General features: G+C 42.6%; 1 protein-coding gene across 2 annotated transcripts; it reads left to right on the forward strand.

Annotated features, from left to right (window-relative positions):
* Positions 1-798: 798 nt before the first annotated feature.
* eps8a (EGFR pathway substrate 8a, signaling adaptor) lies at positions 799-18942 on the forward strand. 2 transcript variants are annotated; one of them, XM_070929024.1, is made up of 22 exons: positions 844-863; positions 3829-3896; positions 5454-5521; positions 5858-6019; positions 6148-6297; positions 7435-7517; positions 7598-7734; positions 8709-8782; positions 9091-9217; positions 9789-9877; positions 9960-10034; positions 10456-10604; positions 10992-11175; positions 11260-11393; positions 12309-12420; positions 12853-12993; positions 13086-13121; positions 13915-13938; positions 14102-14345; positions 14646-14829; positions 16024-16156; positions 18832-18942. In XM_070929024.1, the coding sequence occupies exons 4-22, from the start codon at positions 5894-5896 to the stop codon at positions 18940-18942; spliced, it is 2313 nt and encodes a 770-aa protein (XP_070785125.1). In that variant the 5' UTR covers positions 844-863; positions 3829-3896; positions 5454-5521; positions 5858-5893. The 2 variants fall into 2 exon arrangements, with proteins under 2 accessions (XP_070785124.1, XP_070785125.1); XM_070929023.1 differs by lacking the exons at positions 13086-13121; positions 13915-13938 and having other exon boundaries at positions 799-863.
* Positions 18943-19623: the final 681 nt, after the last annotated feature.

The raw sequence follows: 19623 nt of genomic DNA on the forward strand, positions 1-19623 counted from the left end.
TGCAGTAACGTACATACGCACATACATTCTCTTTTACTTGACGTCACGTTTGTAAATAAATTTGCCATTAATCTCCTTTTAGAGTCGTGGATTTAATTTGCAGGAAACCTTCTGTTTGAGTTACACATTTGTTATATGTGCAAATCTGTGAAACACACTCTCCTTTAGTTGCAGTTACACACGTGAACTTGTGACAGTAACTTAAAGGTAGTTTTAAAATCATTTTCCTCGGACGGTAATCAGCCTGCGTTCATTTCTCCCTGAACGTGGCCTCACAGGTTTCCATTCTCTCTTTGAGGCCTCCTCCTGCCTGTTGTTATGGATACAGAGTCCAAAATGGAGTCTGTCGAGTCCCAGTTGAATAAAACATGGAGTCCTGGGAAAAGTAATCACACGTGGCTGCACTGTACATCAGGAGCAGAGTGTGAGCGCTGCTGCTGTTGTCTGCACACACACTCGGAGTCTGCTCATAAATCACTTCAGGGACTCTTTTGTGTGGAGGTCTTTTAATTTCAGCCTGGATGTGACATTTCCCTGCTGCTCCAGAGGAAGGTTTTAATGATTTGTTAATGAGAGGGAGGGATGGGAATGCCCTTTGTTCCTGATTTAACTCTGAAGACGAACTCGGTGTCCTGCACTGATGACGGCTTCAACATGTGGAGTCATGAAGCAGCTGATGTTTTACTGGAGAGGCTGAAAACTACAGTGACATGTTTGATGATGACGATGATGATGATGGTGGTGATGGTGATGGGGTCTGTGTGTTTTGTTGCAGCTGACTGTCCACCGTGAAGCAGGATGAACGGATATGAACCTCCAGCTCTCGCCTCCGGCATCTTCGGCTCCTACAGCTCACACATCAAGTCAGTATTTTATCCACCTGTAACAGCCTTGTTAGCCTTGTTAGCATGTCTGATAGCATCGTAAACACCTTCTGGTGTTATGGTAACATGCTAACATTAGATAATGTGCTAACGTTTTCTTGAAGCATAACTGAGCGAAAGTGAATCCTTTTTAATTATTTACCTTTTTAAATTTCCATTAATTTGACTATTAGTTATGTAATTAAGGAATTTTAATGGAACTTTAAGGTGTGCAGGTTTAACAGGTTTTCTGCAGGGTCTATAATTACCGTTATAGGTACCCCAAAATCCCTGTACCTGAATAACACTTTAAACTCATCATTAATGGATTTGTCAAATATTTAATTTACTTTTCAAATTTAGATTTAGCTTTTAGATCATTGGACAAATGAATCTCTGGCTGCCAAACACGTTGATTTAGATTAAAAGGTATTTTGTGTGTTTAAGGATGAACTGAAGGTATTTTAAGGCTCCATAGTGACCAACTGAGGATGCTTCATGTTCACGGCCGCAGGTCTTCATTTAAAGCCTGTAATGAATCCTGCAGCTTCACACTCAGTAAAAGTGAAATAAAGACATTACATTGACTTCAAGTGGACAGTTTTCTAAGAATACTCTTCACATACAGGAAACACATTTTTAATATGATGAAACTGATCTTAATTTAAGATACAAACATCGAATATGAAACTGTGACCCAGTGAAACCAGAGCTCAGTCCTCTCTCAGGCTAATTGATCCACTTATTTAGTCGCCTGTGCTAATTTCCCAAAGCTAATGTGGCTGCAGCCTGCAGACAATGAGGTCAGTGAACCAGAGAGGAGAGCAGGACCTGGTCCAGGACCTGATCCAGGAAACCAGTCAATGACCCACACAGCTTTAAAAGCGGTTTTATGCGTAGCTCGACTGTAGATGTGACATTGTGACCTGATACACTCATAAAACAATACTTAACTTATTAAACAATACTTATATTTGAATAATTGATGCGTTAGCTTTAGCCTCAGTCTGTTAGCATGATATCATGACCTGAGACTTGTTAGCTTTAGCCTCAGTCTGTTAGCATGATATCATGACCTGGCACCTGTTAGCTTTAGTCTCAGTCTGTTAGCGTGATATCATGACCTGGGACTTGTTAGCTTTAGTCTCAGTCTGTTAGCGTGATATCATGACCTGGTACTTGTAAGCTTTAGTCTCAGTCTGTTAGCATGATATCATGACCTGAGACTTGTTAGCTTTAGCCTCAGTCTGTTAGCATGATATCATGACCTGGTACTTGTTAGCTTTAGTCTCAGTCTGTTAGCGTGATATCATGACCTGGTACTTGTTAGCTTTAGTCTCAGTCGGTTAGCGTGATATCATGACCTGGTACTTGTTAGCTTTAGTCTCAGTCTGTTAGCGTGATATCATGACCTGGTACTTGTTAGCTTTAGCCTCAGTCTGTTAGCATGATATCATGACCTGGCACCTGTTAGCTTTAGTCTCAGTCTGTTAGCGTGATATCATGACCTGCTACTTGTAAGCTTTAGTCTCAGTCTGTTAGCATGATATCATGACCTGAGACTTGTTAGCTTTAGCCTCAGTCTGTTAGCATGATATCATGACCTGGCACCTGTTAGCTTTAGTCTCAGTCTGTTAGCATGATATCATGACCTGGTACTTGTTAGCTTTAGTCTCAGTCTGTTAGCATGATATCATGACCTGGTACTTGTTAGCTTTAGCCTCAGTCTGTTAGCATGATATCATGACCTGGCACCTGTTAGCTTTAGTCTCAGTCTGTTAAGAAATAAATGTACAACAGATCATTTCAAAGCGACACAGGTGAGACTGACGAACAGGATGATCTTTTGTTTACTGCCGTCATGTGATCACTTTTTCTTCTGCAGCTTAAATAGTTTTTAAGACCACCACTCTGTCAGTTCTCTGCATTTACAGTCGGAGTTGAAGTGAAGTCGTCCTGCTGTTCAGTGTCTTTCATCAGTGTAATTTACTCATTAATTATTAATCGTCTCATCAGTCAGAATTAAGTGTGAATGTGTGAAAATATCGAGTTTCAGAAGCTGATTGAGTTCGGTGACACCCGAGCAGACGACAGCCGTCCTGTTTCAGACGCCTGCTGTCACTTCACATGTCAGTTTAACAGGAAACATCCTGTCCTCACATGTTCAGAGACTGAGGAGTGACGCTGGTCTGAGGTCAGTTGAGGAGGAGAGACAGGAAGTGACAAAAATATTAATACAAACAGGATGATTTAACCAGGATTTAAAGTCCAAATCGGTTACAGACAGAACAGAGTATACAGTTGAATATAGAGCGTGTAATTTAGATCAAATGAAAAATAACGGGAGTCATTATCCAAACAATAATAAAATATAACTCTGTTCTTACTTTGATGGAGTTAGTGAGTTAGCTGTGGACTAAAACCTGAACTTTTAGTCTCTAATTGTCTCCATTACAGCAGCTGAATCAGCTGTCAGCAGCTCCTGTCTGCAGTGTCCTCATGGACGGACAGACAACCATCACTTATCACTGAGTTATGAGAGGGAGTGTGATAGCAGCGATCTGTCTCCAAGTGTTTTTAAAGCATCTTAATCTCCATCAGCTGTGAGTCGCTGCTGCAGCTCCACCTGCTGTCAAACTACAATAACTACCTCACAAACCTACCTGCACACAGTATCTTTACCTCACCTCCCTCCCTTCAACCCTGCCTGTTCCCTCCTGGGGAGGCACCTCACTGTGTGAAACCCTCTGGTGTAAGGCATCAGTGTTGTTGCTATGGTTACATGCAGTCTAACATGATGCTCAGGACTGATTTAGAAGCTGAATGTTTGAGGTGTTCCAAAATAATAAATCCCAGCTGCCAGCCAATCAGAAACATGAATCAGATCAGTTTCAGTGTGATGTTGTAAAACAGACCCCAGATCAGTTTTCCTCTGACATACTAACTGTCTCTCTCTCTCTCTCAGTGGCCATGGCTCTCAGTCTCCTGAGCCTCCCAACAATAAAGCCAAGTCCAGTGCCAAAGCTCTCTACGGTGAGTCGATGTTGGATTCTCAGTCTGAACTCCTGAAAACCTCCATGTTCAGTGTCTTTGTATTCAGGTGGTCGTCTCCTGAGATGGAGGATTCATGTTTGATCAGTCATAACGTCTGTCGGGATTCTCCAGTTTACAGAACATACAGCAAGTTCAAATAACAGGTTAATAGGTTCAGTACTAAACTAAACTACCCTGACACATGATGTCTGACGCTGGTACACTCAGTGGTGGAAGAAGTACTCGGATCTAAAGTGTTAGCAGTACTTGCATACTTTTACTTCAGTAAAAGAACAGAATGCTTCTTCCACCACCTGTATGTTCTGTGTGTTTGTAGCATGAAGGAGCCACAACGTACATGCAGCCCTGTGTTGTAGAATGATAAAGATGAAATGTGATGTTAGATGATTGTTCTGCGATTCACTCTAACAGGATTTTCTTTTCGGAGAGTTTATAGTAAAGTTATAGTAGTTTTTATGGCACTGTATTTATGTGACAGCTTGTTTTCCTGCTCAGAGGATCAAGTCAACATGAGTTGCAACATCCACGCTGTTCATCTTGTGTTCAGTAACATGATTCACACACAGCAGCAGTTCCTGTTGGTGGATGAAGAGTCGTGTGGTCAGATCAGGGAGATGTCGGAGCGTCTCAGTCCTCACTTGTCTCTCGTTTCTCCACATCAACAGGATCAGAAGAAATCTATTTCCTTCGCTCATCTGCCAAACATAAAAAGAGCCGTCAGAGTGAGCCGACTGAACTGTGTGTTTGTGTTTCTGTGTTCAACTTGTTTTATTTGAATAACTTGGCTCTTATTTTTGGACTTTCGCTGCTCAAACTGGCCCCATTAACCCAGCAGGAGGCCCCGGGGGCCAGAACCCCCTGTTGGAAAATAAAACTACGTCACCTGCTTCTAAAAAAGAGGTGAAAACTCCAGAAACACAAAACACAGTGAAAACGCTTCAGTTTCACAATGAAGTTGTTCTTTAAACCACACGTTTCTGGAGTTTTTTTGTAATTCTGCACATGAAGGGAGACGGTGGAATGAAAACAACTGAATCCAACTCAAACAGCCCGCCCACTTAACAGTATTACTGAAGTCACTCCTACATTAAACTGCCTTTGAAACTTCTATTAAAGTTTGACAGAATCTCTTGTCAGCTCTCTTCCAGCTGGTTTGCTTCTTCATGTGTGTGTTTGTATTTTTACCTTCTGAATCTCCTTCCAGGAAGCGTTGGAGTCTCCTGACGTCATAAATTACCTTCAAAAGGTTTCAAATTCAAAGATATTTACATATAAAATAAACAGTTTCAGCCCATGTCCCAATAAAATTGAACCAATTTTCAAATCAAACGCAGTAAAAAAAAACTTCCTGGTGGGACTTGGTGTGTGTGTGTGTGTGTGTGTGTGTGTGTGTGTGTGTGTGTGTGTGTGTGTGTGTGTGTGTGTGTGTGTGTGTGTGTGTGTGTGTGTGTGTGTGTGTGTGTGTGTGTGTGTGTGTGTGTGTGTGTGTGTAAATTCAGAAAGATAGTTTTTTAACTGCTCTGCTTTTTCCTCCAGAACAAAGAAAACATTTCACCAAAAACAGCATCAACAGCCTGACGGACACGTCGCAGTACCACGTGGAGGTGAGAGCAGGAAACATCGTCTTCATATGTCTGCAGCAGATTCAGCAGCCGTCTTTCACTCTTCAAATGTAATAATTATTAATAAGTGAAGGTTTATGATTGGACGTGGTTGTATTTCCAAGGCCTTCTACAAAATGATAGAGGAACCACCAATCACAGAGCTCCCTGACATGTTTTACCTAGCAACTAGCCAGAGTAAGATCCTGATAGGTAAACATTAAGCTTTTGTTGGGAGGTGCGTTCATGTTCAGCTGGAGTGGATGTTTCTGATTGTTTGGGAAACGCTGAGCAGCTGTTATGTTGTCATGGTGATGGATTATTCCGCGTGGTCTTCAGCACCTGACCACGTTCGTGTTGGACCGTAAAGACGGGATGATCACAGTGGACGACGGAGTCCGACGACTTCGCCTGCTGGACGCTAAAGGAAAAGTTTGGACTCAGGAGATGTTGCTGCAGGTGGAGGAGAAAACGGTCAGCCTCATCGACCCGGAGACAAAGGTGAGAAAGATACTGAGCGCCCTCAGAAGCACAACTGAGCTTCATTTATTTACACGTCGCTCTCCTCGCTCTCTGAAACGTCTGCTTTGTTGTGTTTCCAGTTTTTAATCTGAACTCGTGCTTTTCAGAACGAGTTGGAGAACTTCCCCGTGGGGACGATCCAGTACTGCCAGGCCGTGATGAACGCCTGCAGCTACGACTCCATCTTTGCTCTGGTGTGTAAAGAGTCGGGTCAGAGCAAACCTGACCTCCACCTGTTCCAGTGTGATGACATCAAGGTAAAGTGCCTGAGATTGGTCCTTTAGTTCAGAGGCAGCAGATATTGCAGTCCTTCAGAGGCTAGAATCCAAGTCAGAGCTCAAGGTTTATTAAACTTTAGGTTACCATAGCAACAGAAGTGATGCTTCACACAAAGTTACCCCTTAACTCACTCAACCCCTGGAACCTCCTCAACATTGTCATGGACTTCTAAAACCTCCTAAATTACCTCAACAACTTCTTCAATGGCCTCCAAACCTCCTCAAGGACCCATGTAACCTCCTCATGGACATGTGGAACCTCCTCAAGGGCCAATTCTGCAACCTCCACGGGGACCATTGGGACCTCTTTAAAGACCTGCAGATCCTCTTCAGGAACCTCTGGAACCCCTCAAGTAGCACTGGGAACTGTTCAAGACCTCTACAACCTTCACAAGAAGCTCCAAAACTTGTGCACAATCTCTTCTGGGAACTCTTCGGCCCCTCAAGTACCCCTATAACTTCCTCAAGGACTTCTGCAAATACTTAAAGGACTTCTGAACCTCCTTAATGACCTTTGGAAACTTGTCAAGGACATCTGTGACCTTCTCCAGGTCCTCTACAGCCTCCTGAATGACACAGGAACCTTGTCAGGTGAAGGATATAAGAACCTTGTCAGGAACCTCTACATCTCCCCAAGGACCTCTATAACCACCTCAAAGACTTGTAAAACCTGTTTAAGGCCCTCCAAGCCTCCTCAAGGACCTTGGGGAACAGGATAAATGCCTTCAGACTACTCAGGACTACAACATCACAATTAATAACCTTTCAATATGACGTGATGATATTATGATAGACATTGTGTGTTTTTAGTTGATATTTATATTCATGATGATCGTTACGAAGTTCAGACGACCAACAATCATGAAAACGTCAGATGATAAAGCTTTGAGATATGTGAGTCGGATGAGAATCTAGTTAGCTAGTTAGTTAGTTTGTGATTAAAAATAACTATTATTTAGATATAATATAAAGGGCAGTGGACCCAGAACGGAGCCCTGTGGTGCTCCATTACTGATTGCAGTCAGGACTTTCACAGACGTGACAGAGTTCATGTCTGAAAAGGTTTTAATGAATTTTATCTGGTTTGTACTTAATGAATGTGTCTGTTGATTCCAGGCGAATCTGATCCACGCAGACATAGAAAGTGCCATGATCGATGCCAAAGGAGGCAAAGTGAAGAAGAGACCAGAGACTCTCAAGTAAGAGCCAATCATCACACACTGACAGGTTATGTTCTCATGCTGACAGCTGATTGGCTGATCTATCCGTCTGTCTGCAGGATGATCCTGAAGAGTGATGGGGTCATCCCCCCTCCCCCCGCCGCTCCCGCTCCCGAACCACCGGCATCATCCAATCAGGTGGACGTGAAGAGTAGAGTGGCCGCCTGGTCAGCCTGGACCAATGAGCAGCAAGACTGTGAGTGATGTCACATCATAGGAGGAAGTGTGTGTGAAAGCAACCAGGATGTTAAACCTGGAATAAACCTTAAAGCCTTAAAACTAGTTTGAATTAGTCATTGATTATTATTAAAATGTCTTTAGTTAACTTTAAACTTTACTTGTCTTTAAACTTAAGTTTAAAATCTGATCATTGATCATCTTGAACCTCTGACGTTTCCAACAGTTCAATTCTGAGATTCCAAAGTGTGCAAAGATCTCAATCTGTGCAGCTGAATCTTGGGGAAACTGTGTCTAAAATGGCGTGTTTAATATTTCCATTTAAAGGAACGAGGCAGCCATGAAAACATGGAGTCTGTGTTTTAGTACGAATATAAACATGGAGCTTCAATGAAGAGCTGCAACAACATGTTATCAATCTGACTTTTTATTCAAAGTTCAGAGGTCAAACTGAAAGTTTGGTTTCGGTTTAATTTTCTGAAGAAATTAAGGTAAAACAGGTAAAATAACATTTTTGAGTCAAGACAAAATGCACTCAACAGTCACAATTACTGTATACTAAATATTAGAATGCTAACATGCTAACAAAATGGCTAAATGTGCTAAACATTACAGTGTAACAAACGTTTGTGTGCTAACTGTAGCTAAATGAGGGCATGTTTACAGCTAATGTTAGCATGCTATTGCTAGCATTCTGCCGTAAGTCTATCTAGTGTGATAAAAGACTGACGGTGTAGAGCTGAGTCTAGTCCAACCTGAGACGTCCTAAAAAGGTTCAGAAGATAAACCCTCTCTGGTTCCAGCGCCACAGTGACAATTAGCTGCCTGTCGTTTGTGTAAATTCAATATTTTGGGGCTCTGGGAAATTATAATGAGCATTTTTCACTTTTTTCTGACGTCTTGTAGACTAACCATTTAATTGATTGATCGATAATAAGAATAATCATTAGTTGTAGCCCTAAATGTTATTATTGGTTATTTTTCTGGCAGCAGATGAGAAGCAGAGACAGTTCTCAGAGGAGGACGGACCGGTGGAGACGAGTGCAGCCAGAGTGGACCGAGATGTGGTGAGACTGTCCTTTGATTTGATGGCTGATCTGAGAGCAGCTGGTGGACCTGCTTTAAATCTGAGGTCACTGAGGTTCACAGGACAACAGACACACGATTTAAGCTGATTGAAGAATGTAGTTTTATTTAAATGTAATCAGAGTTTGGAAGCTTTGAGGGAAAATCTGGTTACATAAAGGAAAGACGGCTCAGATACCAGAGCCGTGATAAAACTGACCTCTGGTCTGTTAGTTTAGGTTTAATCATTAAAGTCAGCAAATCACAATAAAAATCAAAACATTAAAACCTCTAACTTTTATTTGTGCAGCAAATACTGAACCACATCCTGGACGACATCGAGTTCTTCGTCACCAAACTTCAAAAGGCTGCCGAGGCCTTCAACGAGCTCTCCAAGAGGAAGAAGATCAAGAAAGGCAAAAAGAAAGGTCCAGGAGGTGAGCAATGGTGCTGCTGTGACTTCCTGTCACATCTTTTTCAACTTTCAACTTTCATTTTGATAGATTTTTCCTCCCTGATCATAAACTGAACTTCACACTAAATCAAAGAAATCTCCCTTTAACCCTTAAATAAATAGCAGAAGAGTCCGAACACCATGAAACCAGAACCGACTGTTTCTGGTTTTTATCGAGACAAACGTCCATAAATCCTCTCAGACTATAAAAAGACGTTTCTAATAACGATCGATGTTGTCTTCAGTGATTTGACATAAAAGCTACCACAAAGTCTCTGAGTTGACCTGCTGCTCACATCACATGACGTGTTTCTGTCCCAGACTGTTGTCATGGTGACGTGATGGCGCACAAACTACACAGCAGATCTCAGACCAGGTCCTTCAATTCCTATATGATATCCTAACAGTCGGTGAGAAAAGCAACTGTACGACTTTCTGAAGCTTTCAACCAGTTGGTTACCATAGTAACCACAGGGGAAGGCCGAGGTGTGGTTGAAAGCTTCAGGAACAAGTTGGAGAACGAACCCGATTCAGTGATTGTTTCTGTCCACCAGAGGGCGTCCTGACTCTGCGCTCCAAACCTCCCGGTGAGGACGAGTTTGTCGACTGTCTGCAGAAGTTCAAACACGCCTTCAACCAGCTGGTAGGATCCTGTTCATCATGTGATTATAGACATAAAACATGTTAATCAGTAATATATATTCACAGACTGTCTGTGTCTGCAGGGGAAACTGAAGGATCACATCCAGAACCCCAGCGCTGTGGATCTGCTCCACTTCCTCTTCACTCCACTCAGGATGGTCCGTCAACACTTTCAACAACTTCCTGCTTTTACATTTTCACTTTCTATTGTAGAAATATAAAATATGAATTTTACCTGTCCTCCACCTGTCCTCCACCTGTCTTCCTCCTGTCTTCCTCCTGTCCCCCACCTGTCTTCCTCCTGTCTTCCTCCTGTCTTCCTCCTGTCCTCCACCTGTCCTCCACCTGTCCTCCACCTGTCCTCCACCTGTCTTCCTCCTGTCTTCCTCCTGTCTTCCTCCTGTCTTCCTCCTGTTCCCCACCTGTCTTCCTCCTGTCTTCCTCCTGTCTTCCTCCTGTCCTCCACCTGTCCTCCACCTGTCCTCCACCTGTCCTCCTCCTGTCTTCCTCCTGTCCCCCACCTGTCTTCCTCCTGTCCCCCACCTGTCCCCCACCTGTCCTCCTCCTGTCCTCCTCCAGGTGATCCAGGCCTCAGGCAGTGTGGATCTGGCTCGGAGCGTCGTGGTTCCTCTGCTGACCAGAGAGGCCATCGACTTCCTGCACGCCTCAGGGACAGCAGAGGAGAGACACCTGTGGGTTGCTCTGGGAGACGGATGGACCAAATGCAGGTGAGACCATGGGGGGGTCCGACAATGTGAAGCTCTGTAGGCTGAAACATCTGGACAGCTGTTCATGATGGTTCAGCAGCAGCTGGAATCAGAATATGAACCCTGGTGCAGATACCTTGTTGAGGTGGACACATGAGCAAAGAGAGGCTTAAACCTGAACTTACCTCACCTGACCTCACCTGAACTTACCTCACCTGACCTCACCTCACCTGAACTTACCTCACCTCACCTCACCTCACCTCACCTCACCTGAACTTACCTCACCTCACCTCACCTGACCTGACCTCACCTCACCTCACCTGAATTTACCTCACCTCACCTGAACTTACCTCACCTGAACTTACCTGACCTCACCTCACCTGAACTTACCTCACCTCACCTGTCCAGGTTGGAGTGGCCGAAGGATCATTACTTTCCTCCCTGTGTGCTGAGGTTTCGGGACGGCTGGGAGCCTCCGGTGTTTCCGTCGGTGACTCCGTCCAGAGAACAGGATCTGACCCGGCTGGCCGAGAGTCTCGCCACCGCTGAGATCCAGAGACAAGAGGAGCTGAAGATGCGACTGGCCCAGGAGGTCAGAGAACTGGTTTCTGTCTGTCACACGTCCAATAACGGGAACAAGTGGCTGATATTTACCTGACTTCCTGTCTGTTTGCAGCAGTCAGCGGTGCAGAAGTTCCCTCCTGCAGACGGGTACGCCTTCTCCAACGCCTCCTACAAACGCATGCAGATCCTGGATCAGGACGCGGCCTTGGCTGCCTTTAAACAGGCCGTCAGTCGCCACGTAGACCGGTAACTCTGAGGTCACATGACGCCCTGGAGAACTGATCCCTGATCTGCACTTTACTGTCCGTTGATCTATGGAGGAGGAAATATGACTTATTCACCAATAAATACACAAATGCAGGCTGAAATGAATAAATGAATAAATATGGCAACGAAATAATCAGTAAATAAATGTTTGATTGATTAAATTAATCGGGACATAAATTAATAAATGTCTTCAATTTATTGTTACATTTCTATACATTTTCATTTATACAGAAATAGATTTGTAGAAATAAATTGCACGTTTGTATTTAAGAACTGAACTGAAGTCATTTTTGTTTCTGCTTTTTTTTCTATTTTATTTATTGATTTAAGTATTTGTTTCAGTATTTATTCATATATGGATTATTTAATTGATGAATAAGACATTTCAAACCTCCTTGAGTTCCTCTTTCTGACTCCGGTGTGTTTTATTTATGATAATCTCTTTATTGATTCGGTGTTCAGGACAAACTGACTTCCTTCAGATGTTCCTCTTTCCTCTGAGTCATCTTCTTCCGTCTCATTCAGTCTTTTCCACCTCTGAGAACTCAAAGTGAATTATCTTTGTTGAATCTTTAAATGTCATTTTTCTCTCTAACTTGATCTAAAGTTGGGACACTTCTCCAGGGCTTTAATACCGTTAACGTCGAACGGCCAATGTTTCGTCACTCCAGTCCTCTTTTTATTTACTTTATATTTGGAAATCATCATGTTTGTGTGTTCTGTGTTTAAAAAAAACAAACAAACTACCTTTCATTCATTTGTGAAAGTCAATTAAAAATATGCTGTTTGCACCATTAATGATGAATACTCGTTCCAGTAGCTACTGGACTGTTTTCCTGTGAAAATTGTAATTACTAATAATTAGCCTTGTTGTGATTGGTCGATATATTTCAGAAGTTTTGATGCCGACAGCAGAGGCCGACCAACGCTGTTTGCCAAATCTAAATATGACTTTGTTGCGAGAAACAACACGGAGCTGTCTGTCCTCAAAGACGAGGTCGTCGAGGTTTGTTCTTTTATAAATACTTTATTTCATGTATGGGTCCAAAATATACATATATTGTCTTTTCAAAAGGAAATTATGTTTATATGAAAAATGAACTGATCAAAGTTGAAAGCAACTGGTGTCATTTACATGTTGTGTTAGGAACTTAATGTTGACGAGCCACCAACCAAACTCTGTACAATTTTCTGAATATTTAAAAAACATCACATTATATCTTTCTCTCTACATTCTGGTCGGGTGCCAGGCATGTAATTGTGGTGGAGAATACAAAATTCCTTTATTTCAAAATTTAGTTTTTGCTCAAACTGTCAAATTTAGTAAATAAATAAAAAATAAAGATCAGAATCTGCTGTTACAAAATGATTAAATATGAATTCAACTGTAAACTGAAGTCTTGAAGTAGTAGCATAATCCCTGACACTCGTCTGTCAGGTTGTTGACGACAGGAAGCAGTGGTGGAAGGTTCGCAACGGCTGCGGAGCGTCCGGCTACGTGCCAAACAACATCCTGGAGATCACCAAAGCAGTGGACATTACCGGCAGAGGGGAGCCCATCTACAGCCACACCATACAGGTAGGACACCTGTACATCATGTTTACTTGACATTTCATTCATTCCATCGCTGTCTCATCTCCGTTCATGTGTTTTACTTTCAACAATTAAAGCTTATGATGCCAAAGAAGGAGTTTGAGTTGTTCAAGGTAGGGCGAGATGTGAAGATGTGTTTGTAGTTTGTTTCCTAGATTTTTCTTCTGTGTGCTTTGCTTTGGACCTTTTTAAAGGAACAGTCCCACATTTAGGAAAAAGATGAATTTGTTGGTTTGTGGGTCAACAAATAGCTTTGATGCTAAGCTTTCCAGTCTACAGTTAGCTACATACCACTACCATAAAATCAGATGCTAGCTGTTTGTAACTACAATCAGTGAGCCACCAACACTTAGCATAATGTTGGATATGTTAACTGTTTGTAGCTACCATGAACATTATATAACATTAATTACATTACATATTTTGTGGCTACACTTGCTAGCAGTTTCCCCCTGCTTCCAGTCTTTGGGCTAAGCTAGGCTATAACACCGCTTAGCTACAAACAGCTTCCATAACAACAGGTATACTGTTTGTAACTATCATTAGTAAGCTAGAAACACTCAGCATAATGTTGGATATGCTAACAATTAGCACTACCATAACACTAACAACTGTACTTATAAACACCTAACATAACATTGATAATGCTAGCTGGTTTGTAGCTACACTGGCTAGCAGTTAACCTCTGCTTCCAGTGTTTGTGCTAAGCTAGGCTGAGCAGGATTATTTTGCTGAAAGTTAGACTGTTTCTTTAAGTGGTTTTCTAGCTTATAATCTGTTTAGTTAATATAAGAATAATAATAATTACAGTAGGTTCTGTAGATTGAAGTTTGCAGTGCTGTGACTCACACATTTTGTTTCACCGTCTCATTACCACCATGTTCATGTTTCATTTCACGCTTCCAGCAATTACTGGGAGAGTTGAACGAGGTAAACAACACCACGACTTTAGACACTGAACTTCATATATTCCAGGTTCAGAAGGTTTAGTGCAGTCTGTAAATATTTGGACGAGGACACATTTTCTGTCAGAATGTGTCTCTATCCAAATACTTAAAATCTGTCTCTGTAAATAAAAACTGTCCTGTGTCAGAAGCAGACTACAAAGACGGACTTCATCCCCAGTAAACCGGTAGTGACTCCGATGCCTCCGGCTCCCACGCCGCCCCCTCCGGCCCCCGCCAGGCTCCCCACACCGCCGCTGCCTCCTCCAGTCGCCGAGCCCCCCAAGCCAGCTGCCAGCAGCACAGTCAGTCGTCAGAACAGCACCACGTCCAGCGAAGCCGGCAGCGTCGCCATGAGGGACCACACCAACCAGAGACCCGCACCCGTCAACCGTGAGTCCAGCAGGACAGTAACACGTTCCTCAGAGGGATAAAGAAGGTGTTACAGTCTGCAAAAACATCTTCTTATGGAGTCACTTTGGTCTGTAATGACTTGCGTAATCTATCAGGACAAACTTCTTTCTTCTGTAACGTGCAGGCGCAATATTCAAATACCTGTGGCGATATTTCAAGAATAAAATCATAACATTCTGAGAAATTAATACTAAAGCAGACATGGTCCCTAATTAACTGGTATGATTCTGTCAAACCTCCTTCAGTTAATGAATCGTGTGCCCCCCCCCCCCCCCCCAGGCAGGAAATCCAACATGGAGGAAGTTCAGGACGAGCTGATGCACAGACTGACGTTGGGTCGCAGCGCTCAGAAGAAGTTCCAGGTTCCCTCTCGCGGCGGCAGCCTGCCGTCCGTCAGCATCAGCTACGACTCGTCACCTGACGAGGTCAAAATCTGGTTAGAGGCCAAAGGCTTCAGTCCAGTGTGAGTCTCTTACACACTGCACAGTTTATACACTGAGTCTATTGTTTCAGTTATTGTACTAGATTTGAATACTCAAGTCAAATTATAAGATACAAATCCATAATTATAAGTTATATTATCATTTTATGATCAACATTTTAGCATGAAATCAAAGAGATGACATAACAACTCAAATGTTGACTCATGGGTAGAAAGTTAAAACCAGGAGATTATTAGTTACAATCAAAGTCAAAATTATGACTATTATGATGATTATTTTATGGAAGCAAACAAAGACCATAATAATTACACTTGTAAAAGTAGTACTGTTGAAATTTTAATACTGCTGAATTTATGTTTTATTGATTTCAAGTTGTGCAACGTGAGAAACTTGATTTGAAGTGAAGAGTTCACAAATTCAGACCTGTAGCTCCCATGTACAACGGCTGAGTCTGATTCAACAGGTTTTCATCACCAAGATGTTCAAACTAGCATCTGGAAACTTCCAACACTTGAATTTTCTACTTGAATTTGTAAACCAGAACTTGGATTTGATTTAAACCAAATACATTCAGATCACATTTTAAAATGAAATAAGGAGTAAGTATTCAGTTCAGTTTATAAAATTCTAGTTTCTATCCTCCATATTATTTCAATCATTACCTCAAACAAAAATGTAACTTCTGTGTATTTCTGAAAGAAGATTTGAAGCTTTGATCAGGAGCCAAAAAACACATTTGTGTGAACATGTAAACACTGATGACCTGTCCAGGAGTGTGTCCCGGTGTGTGTGTCCCGGTGTGTGTGTGTAGGTGTGTGTCCCCAGGTGTGTCCCCCAGGTGTGTGTGTGTCCCCAGGTGTGTGTGTGTCCCCAGGTGTGTGTGTCCCCAGGTGTGTGTGTCCCCTGGTGTGTGTGTGTGTGTGTGTGTAGGTGTGTGTCCCCAGGTGTGTCCCCCAGGTGTGTGTGTGTCCCGGTGTGGGTGTCCCCAGGTGTGTCCCCCAGGTGTGTGTGTGTCCCGGTGTGTGTGTCCCCAGGTGTGTCCCCCAGGTGTGTGTGTGTCCCGGTGTGTGTGTCCCCAGGTGTGTCCCCAGGTGTGTCCCCCAGGTGTGTGTGTCCCGGTGTGTGTGTGTGTGTGTGTGTGTGTGTGTCCAGGTGTGCCCCCAGGTGTGCGTGCAGGTGTTTCAGACCTGACTGTGTCCGTCTCCTCTGTGCAGCACCATCACCAGCCTCGGCGTCCTGACCGGAGCTCAGCTCTTCTCCCTCAACAAGGAGGAGCTGAAGACGGTTTGTCCCGACGACGGAGCTCGAGTCTTCAGCCAGGTCACCGTCCAGAAGGCGGCGCTGGAGGTGGGTGTCAAAGGTCAAACATGATGTCGCCGACAGGAAAACAGCTTGAAACTTAAATCTGCTGCTGACATCATGTTTTTTCTTGTTACGTTTGAGAAGCTTCTGGGAATTAAGAGAATTTAAATATGCTTGATACCTAAATATCAGAATCAGCTTCCAAAAACAAACACTGTGTGAAAAATGAAATATTAATAATGAAATGACCGTTAATTAGCTGTGAGAATGAACTGTTTATAGTTACATTAGAGGCCAGTTTATTGTCAGCTTGTCATGTCAGAGACGAGGAAAGTGTTTCCGGGTTTAAGAGCCGTTTTAGAAAGAGTTGAGATGTTTTGACATCCAGTAAAGTGAGTTGGTTATTGAATATTATTGGATATTATTGGATGTTGTATTATAGATGTTAGCTCAGGCTACGAGTCCTGCAGATCAGAGAGCTTCCAGGGACGAGCTCATTTGGAACCACAACAGAAATGATTTGAGGTGTCCTTGAGTCCTTACATTAAAACGCCAGCTCATGAGCTGCTGTGTGTTTGTCTGGAAGCTGCAGGTCTGTTGAGGGTCTTCTGTCTTTACGCTTTCTATCCCCCAACTCTGGCAAGGTCTGGTGTGTGGTGTCTATTTCCACCTGCAGGTTTTCTTCTGACCCTCCTTTGATCTTCTGAATCTGTTACCACATTCATTAAGGTATCGTGTTCACTGACGGATGTTCACGGCTTTGTTCTGTTGGCCAGATTTAAAAGGATCAATGAAACTCTTTAAGGTGACACCATCAGATGTGAGACTCCTCGTTTTTTGGTATTAAATGAGCAGATTTTCTTCAGCGTTTGATCTTCAGATCTGTATATAGAGTGAGGATACAAGTGAAAACGCGGAGGTGTGGACTCCAGTCATGAATCTGATAACTTCACACTCAACTTCAAGTGAACTTTGACTTTAACACCAATTATTCATGACTTCACTTGGACTTCAGTTTTCAGTTGGAATGACATCCTCCTGTCTTGACTTAGGACCTGTTGGTCTTGACTTGGGACTTCATAGTCTAGACTTGAGACTTGTAACTTTGTCTCACCTGTGCATTAATATTTGATTGTCACCTGTTTTTGATTAATAAAGTTTTATATAAATTCCTGAATCTGGCCGTCAGAACGAAGCTCCAGACGTTTCATGTGTAGCAGCATTTTAAGGTAGCGCTGGTATTTGTCTTCCTGCTGTGGCTGTATAGTTAGTCCTCCTTAGATTCCCTGAATGAACCAGCTCCAGAACATTCCACTTCCTGTTGACCTCTGACCCCGCCCCGCCCTGTAGAGACCAGGATGTAGATCTTCTTTTGACTGGAATGAGATCTGAAGAGACAAACCTGTGTTCCGTGTGCTAGCTTAGCTTTGATTAGCAGTCAGCTAATCGTACAAGTTGTTCCAACATGGCTGCTCCGTGTCAAAAAGTTATTTAAAGGAAAATTTCATCTTTTTACAACCTGGTTCTTGTTTTTGTATTTTTGCCATAATTTCTATTAGCTATATGACCTTTTAGGAACAGTAGTTTGCCAAAATGTGAAGTATTGAACATTTATTCTTGGTGCAGTGTTGGTAAGTACAAACTAGTAGTTTGGGTCATTGATCATGTGGAGAAGACTAAATGAGCTGGTTGCACAAAGACGAACGTCGAAAGTAGTTCAAAAGCAGCAAAGAAATGTTACAGCACTTAATGGTATTAATCCAGTGAGGCCAAAAGTGACTCATTTACCAATAAATACAAAATAAATAATTGAATTAAAAAATAAAATGAATACATACATAAGTAATTAAATACATAATTGAATAAAATAATGTGTAAACATTGGTGATTAATCTGTAAATAAATAATTCATTAAGTCTTTAATTTCTACAAATCTTTATTTATTTATTTTTGTACTTTAACATTTCTACTTTTACATTATATTATTATATCGTTTTAGATTGTACTCTTTCTGTATTTCTGCATACCGAAAAAATACAATAATGACCTCCTTAATGACCAACAGTTATTTATTATAGTAAATATAAAGTTATACACTTAATTATTTCTATTTCAGCATTTATTTATATATAATTTTCTTCATTCATTTTAATGTATTTCCATTTTTATGTATGTATTTTTTTGATGAGTCATTATTTGTCCTCCTGTGTGACTTTCTTAGTCGTACGAGTCCTGACTCAGCAGACCAGTGTAACAGATCTTTGTGCGACCAGTTTTAGAAAGTGCTTCTGTTACCCAGCATGCACCCTGACTCAACCAGCTGACTCATACCGTAGATCTTTTCACGCACATGCTCTTTACAGCTCGCAGCAGCCGTCACCAAAGGCTTCCTGAGGTTGGTTCAGGCCCCTGGCTGAGTTTACATGGAGTCCGTGTTATTGTTTCGGCCCATATAACCACAGCCAGCGCTCTTAGCTCTGATTGACCAGAAGATTTTCTCGTCTTATTTGCTGACAAAATCTTCGGAGTGTCAGCAGAGACGCTCAGTAGATTGTTGGCAAAGACGCGGAGTTGCTTCAGAGGCAGCAACAAATAAAGATTTCCATTTTCTGTTTGCGTTTCATCGTCTAACCAGCTGTTTGTCTCTGCCTCTCTACTCTGTGTCCTCCTCGACTTCTTTCCTCCCGTCTCTCTCGTCTTTTGTCTCTCTGTGTCTCCAGAAGCGTTCAGGCTCTGAGCTCCAGGAGATCATGAGGAGGCGGCAGGAGAAACTGGCTGCCAGCACCTGTGATTCAGGGGTGGAGTCTTTTGACGAAGGCAGCACCCACTGAGCTCCACAGTGCTTCGTCCCTCACTTCCTTCCTCCTTTATTTTCATTTTTATTCTTGTCAAACTGCAGCCTGCTGTTTTCTCGCAGGCGGCGGCCGACCACGCTGAGTTTGTGGAGATCATGCGGCGCAGGCAGGAACTCCTCAGCTCGTCTCCTCCGTAGGAAAACGTAAAGAACGACCAGTCGACTGACTTTAGGAGCGTCCAGCATGTTGAAACACAGAGAGAATATTCTGCCATGTTTGCCTGAAGTTCATCTGAACACTTTTGGGACTCTGGATGCCGTTTTCTCGATGTTTGTAAAAAGTGAAGAAACGCTGCTCAGTAGCTCATTTTCCAAAGCAAAGCCTCTCAGTATTAATGTGACGGCTGGCGGGTGGTCGGCTCCAGTTTGTGCTTCTCGCGTATCATTACGGTCACAGAGCTAAACATCAGAACACGTCCTGCTGTTTCCAAAGTATTCCCAGAGTCTTCAGAGACGCTGCTAACCCTGTGGATAAAAAACCTCAGGCCCATGTACGAAGGAAAAAGATTCTATGATGTAAATCACAATTTTAGTTTTGTCATCATTGAACCTTCATAAAGTCATCATCCTGAGAAAACGACGTACTTCATTCAGTAGCAGCCATCCTCGAGTGCTAAATGACATTCATACAGATCGATATAACTTATGTATATATATA

This window comes from Enoplosus armatus, chromosome 22 (genome assembly GCF_043641665.1).
Source record: "Enoplosus armatus isolate fEnoArm2 chromosome 22, fEnoArm2.hap1, whole genome shotgun sequence".
In the NCBI taxonomy this organism is placed as follows: Eukaryota; Metazoa; Chordata; class Actinopteri; order Centrarchiformes; family Enoplosidae; genus Enoplosus; species Enoplosus armatus.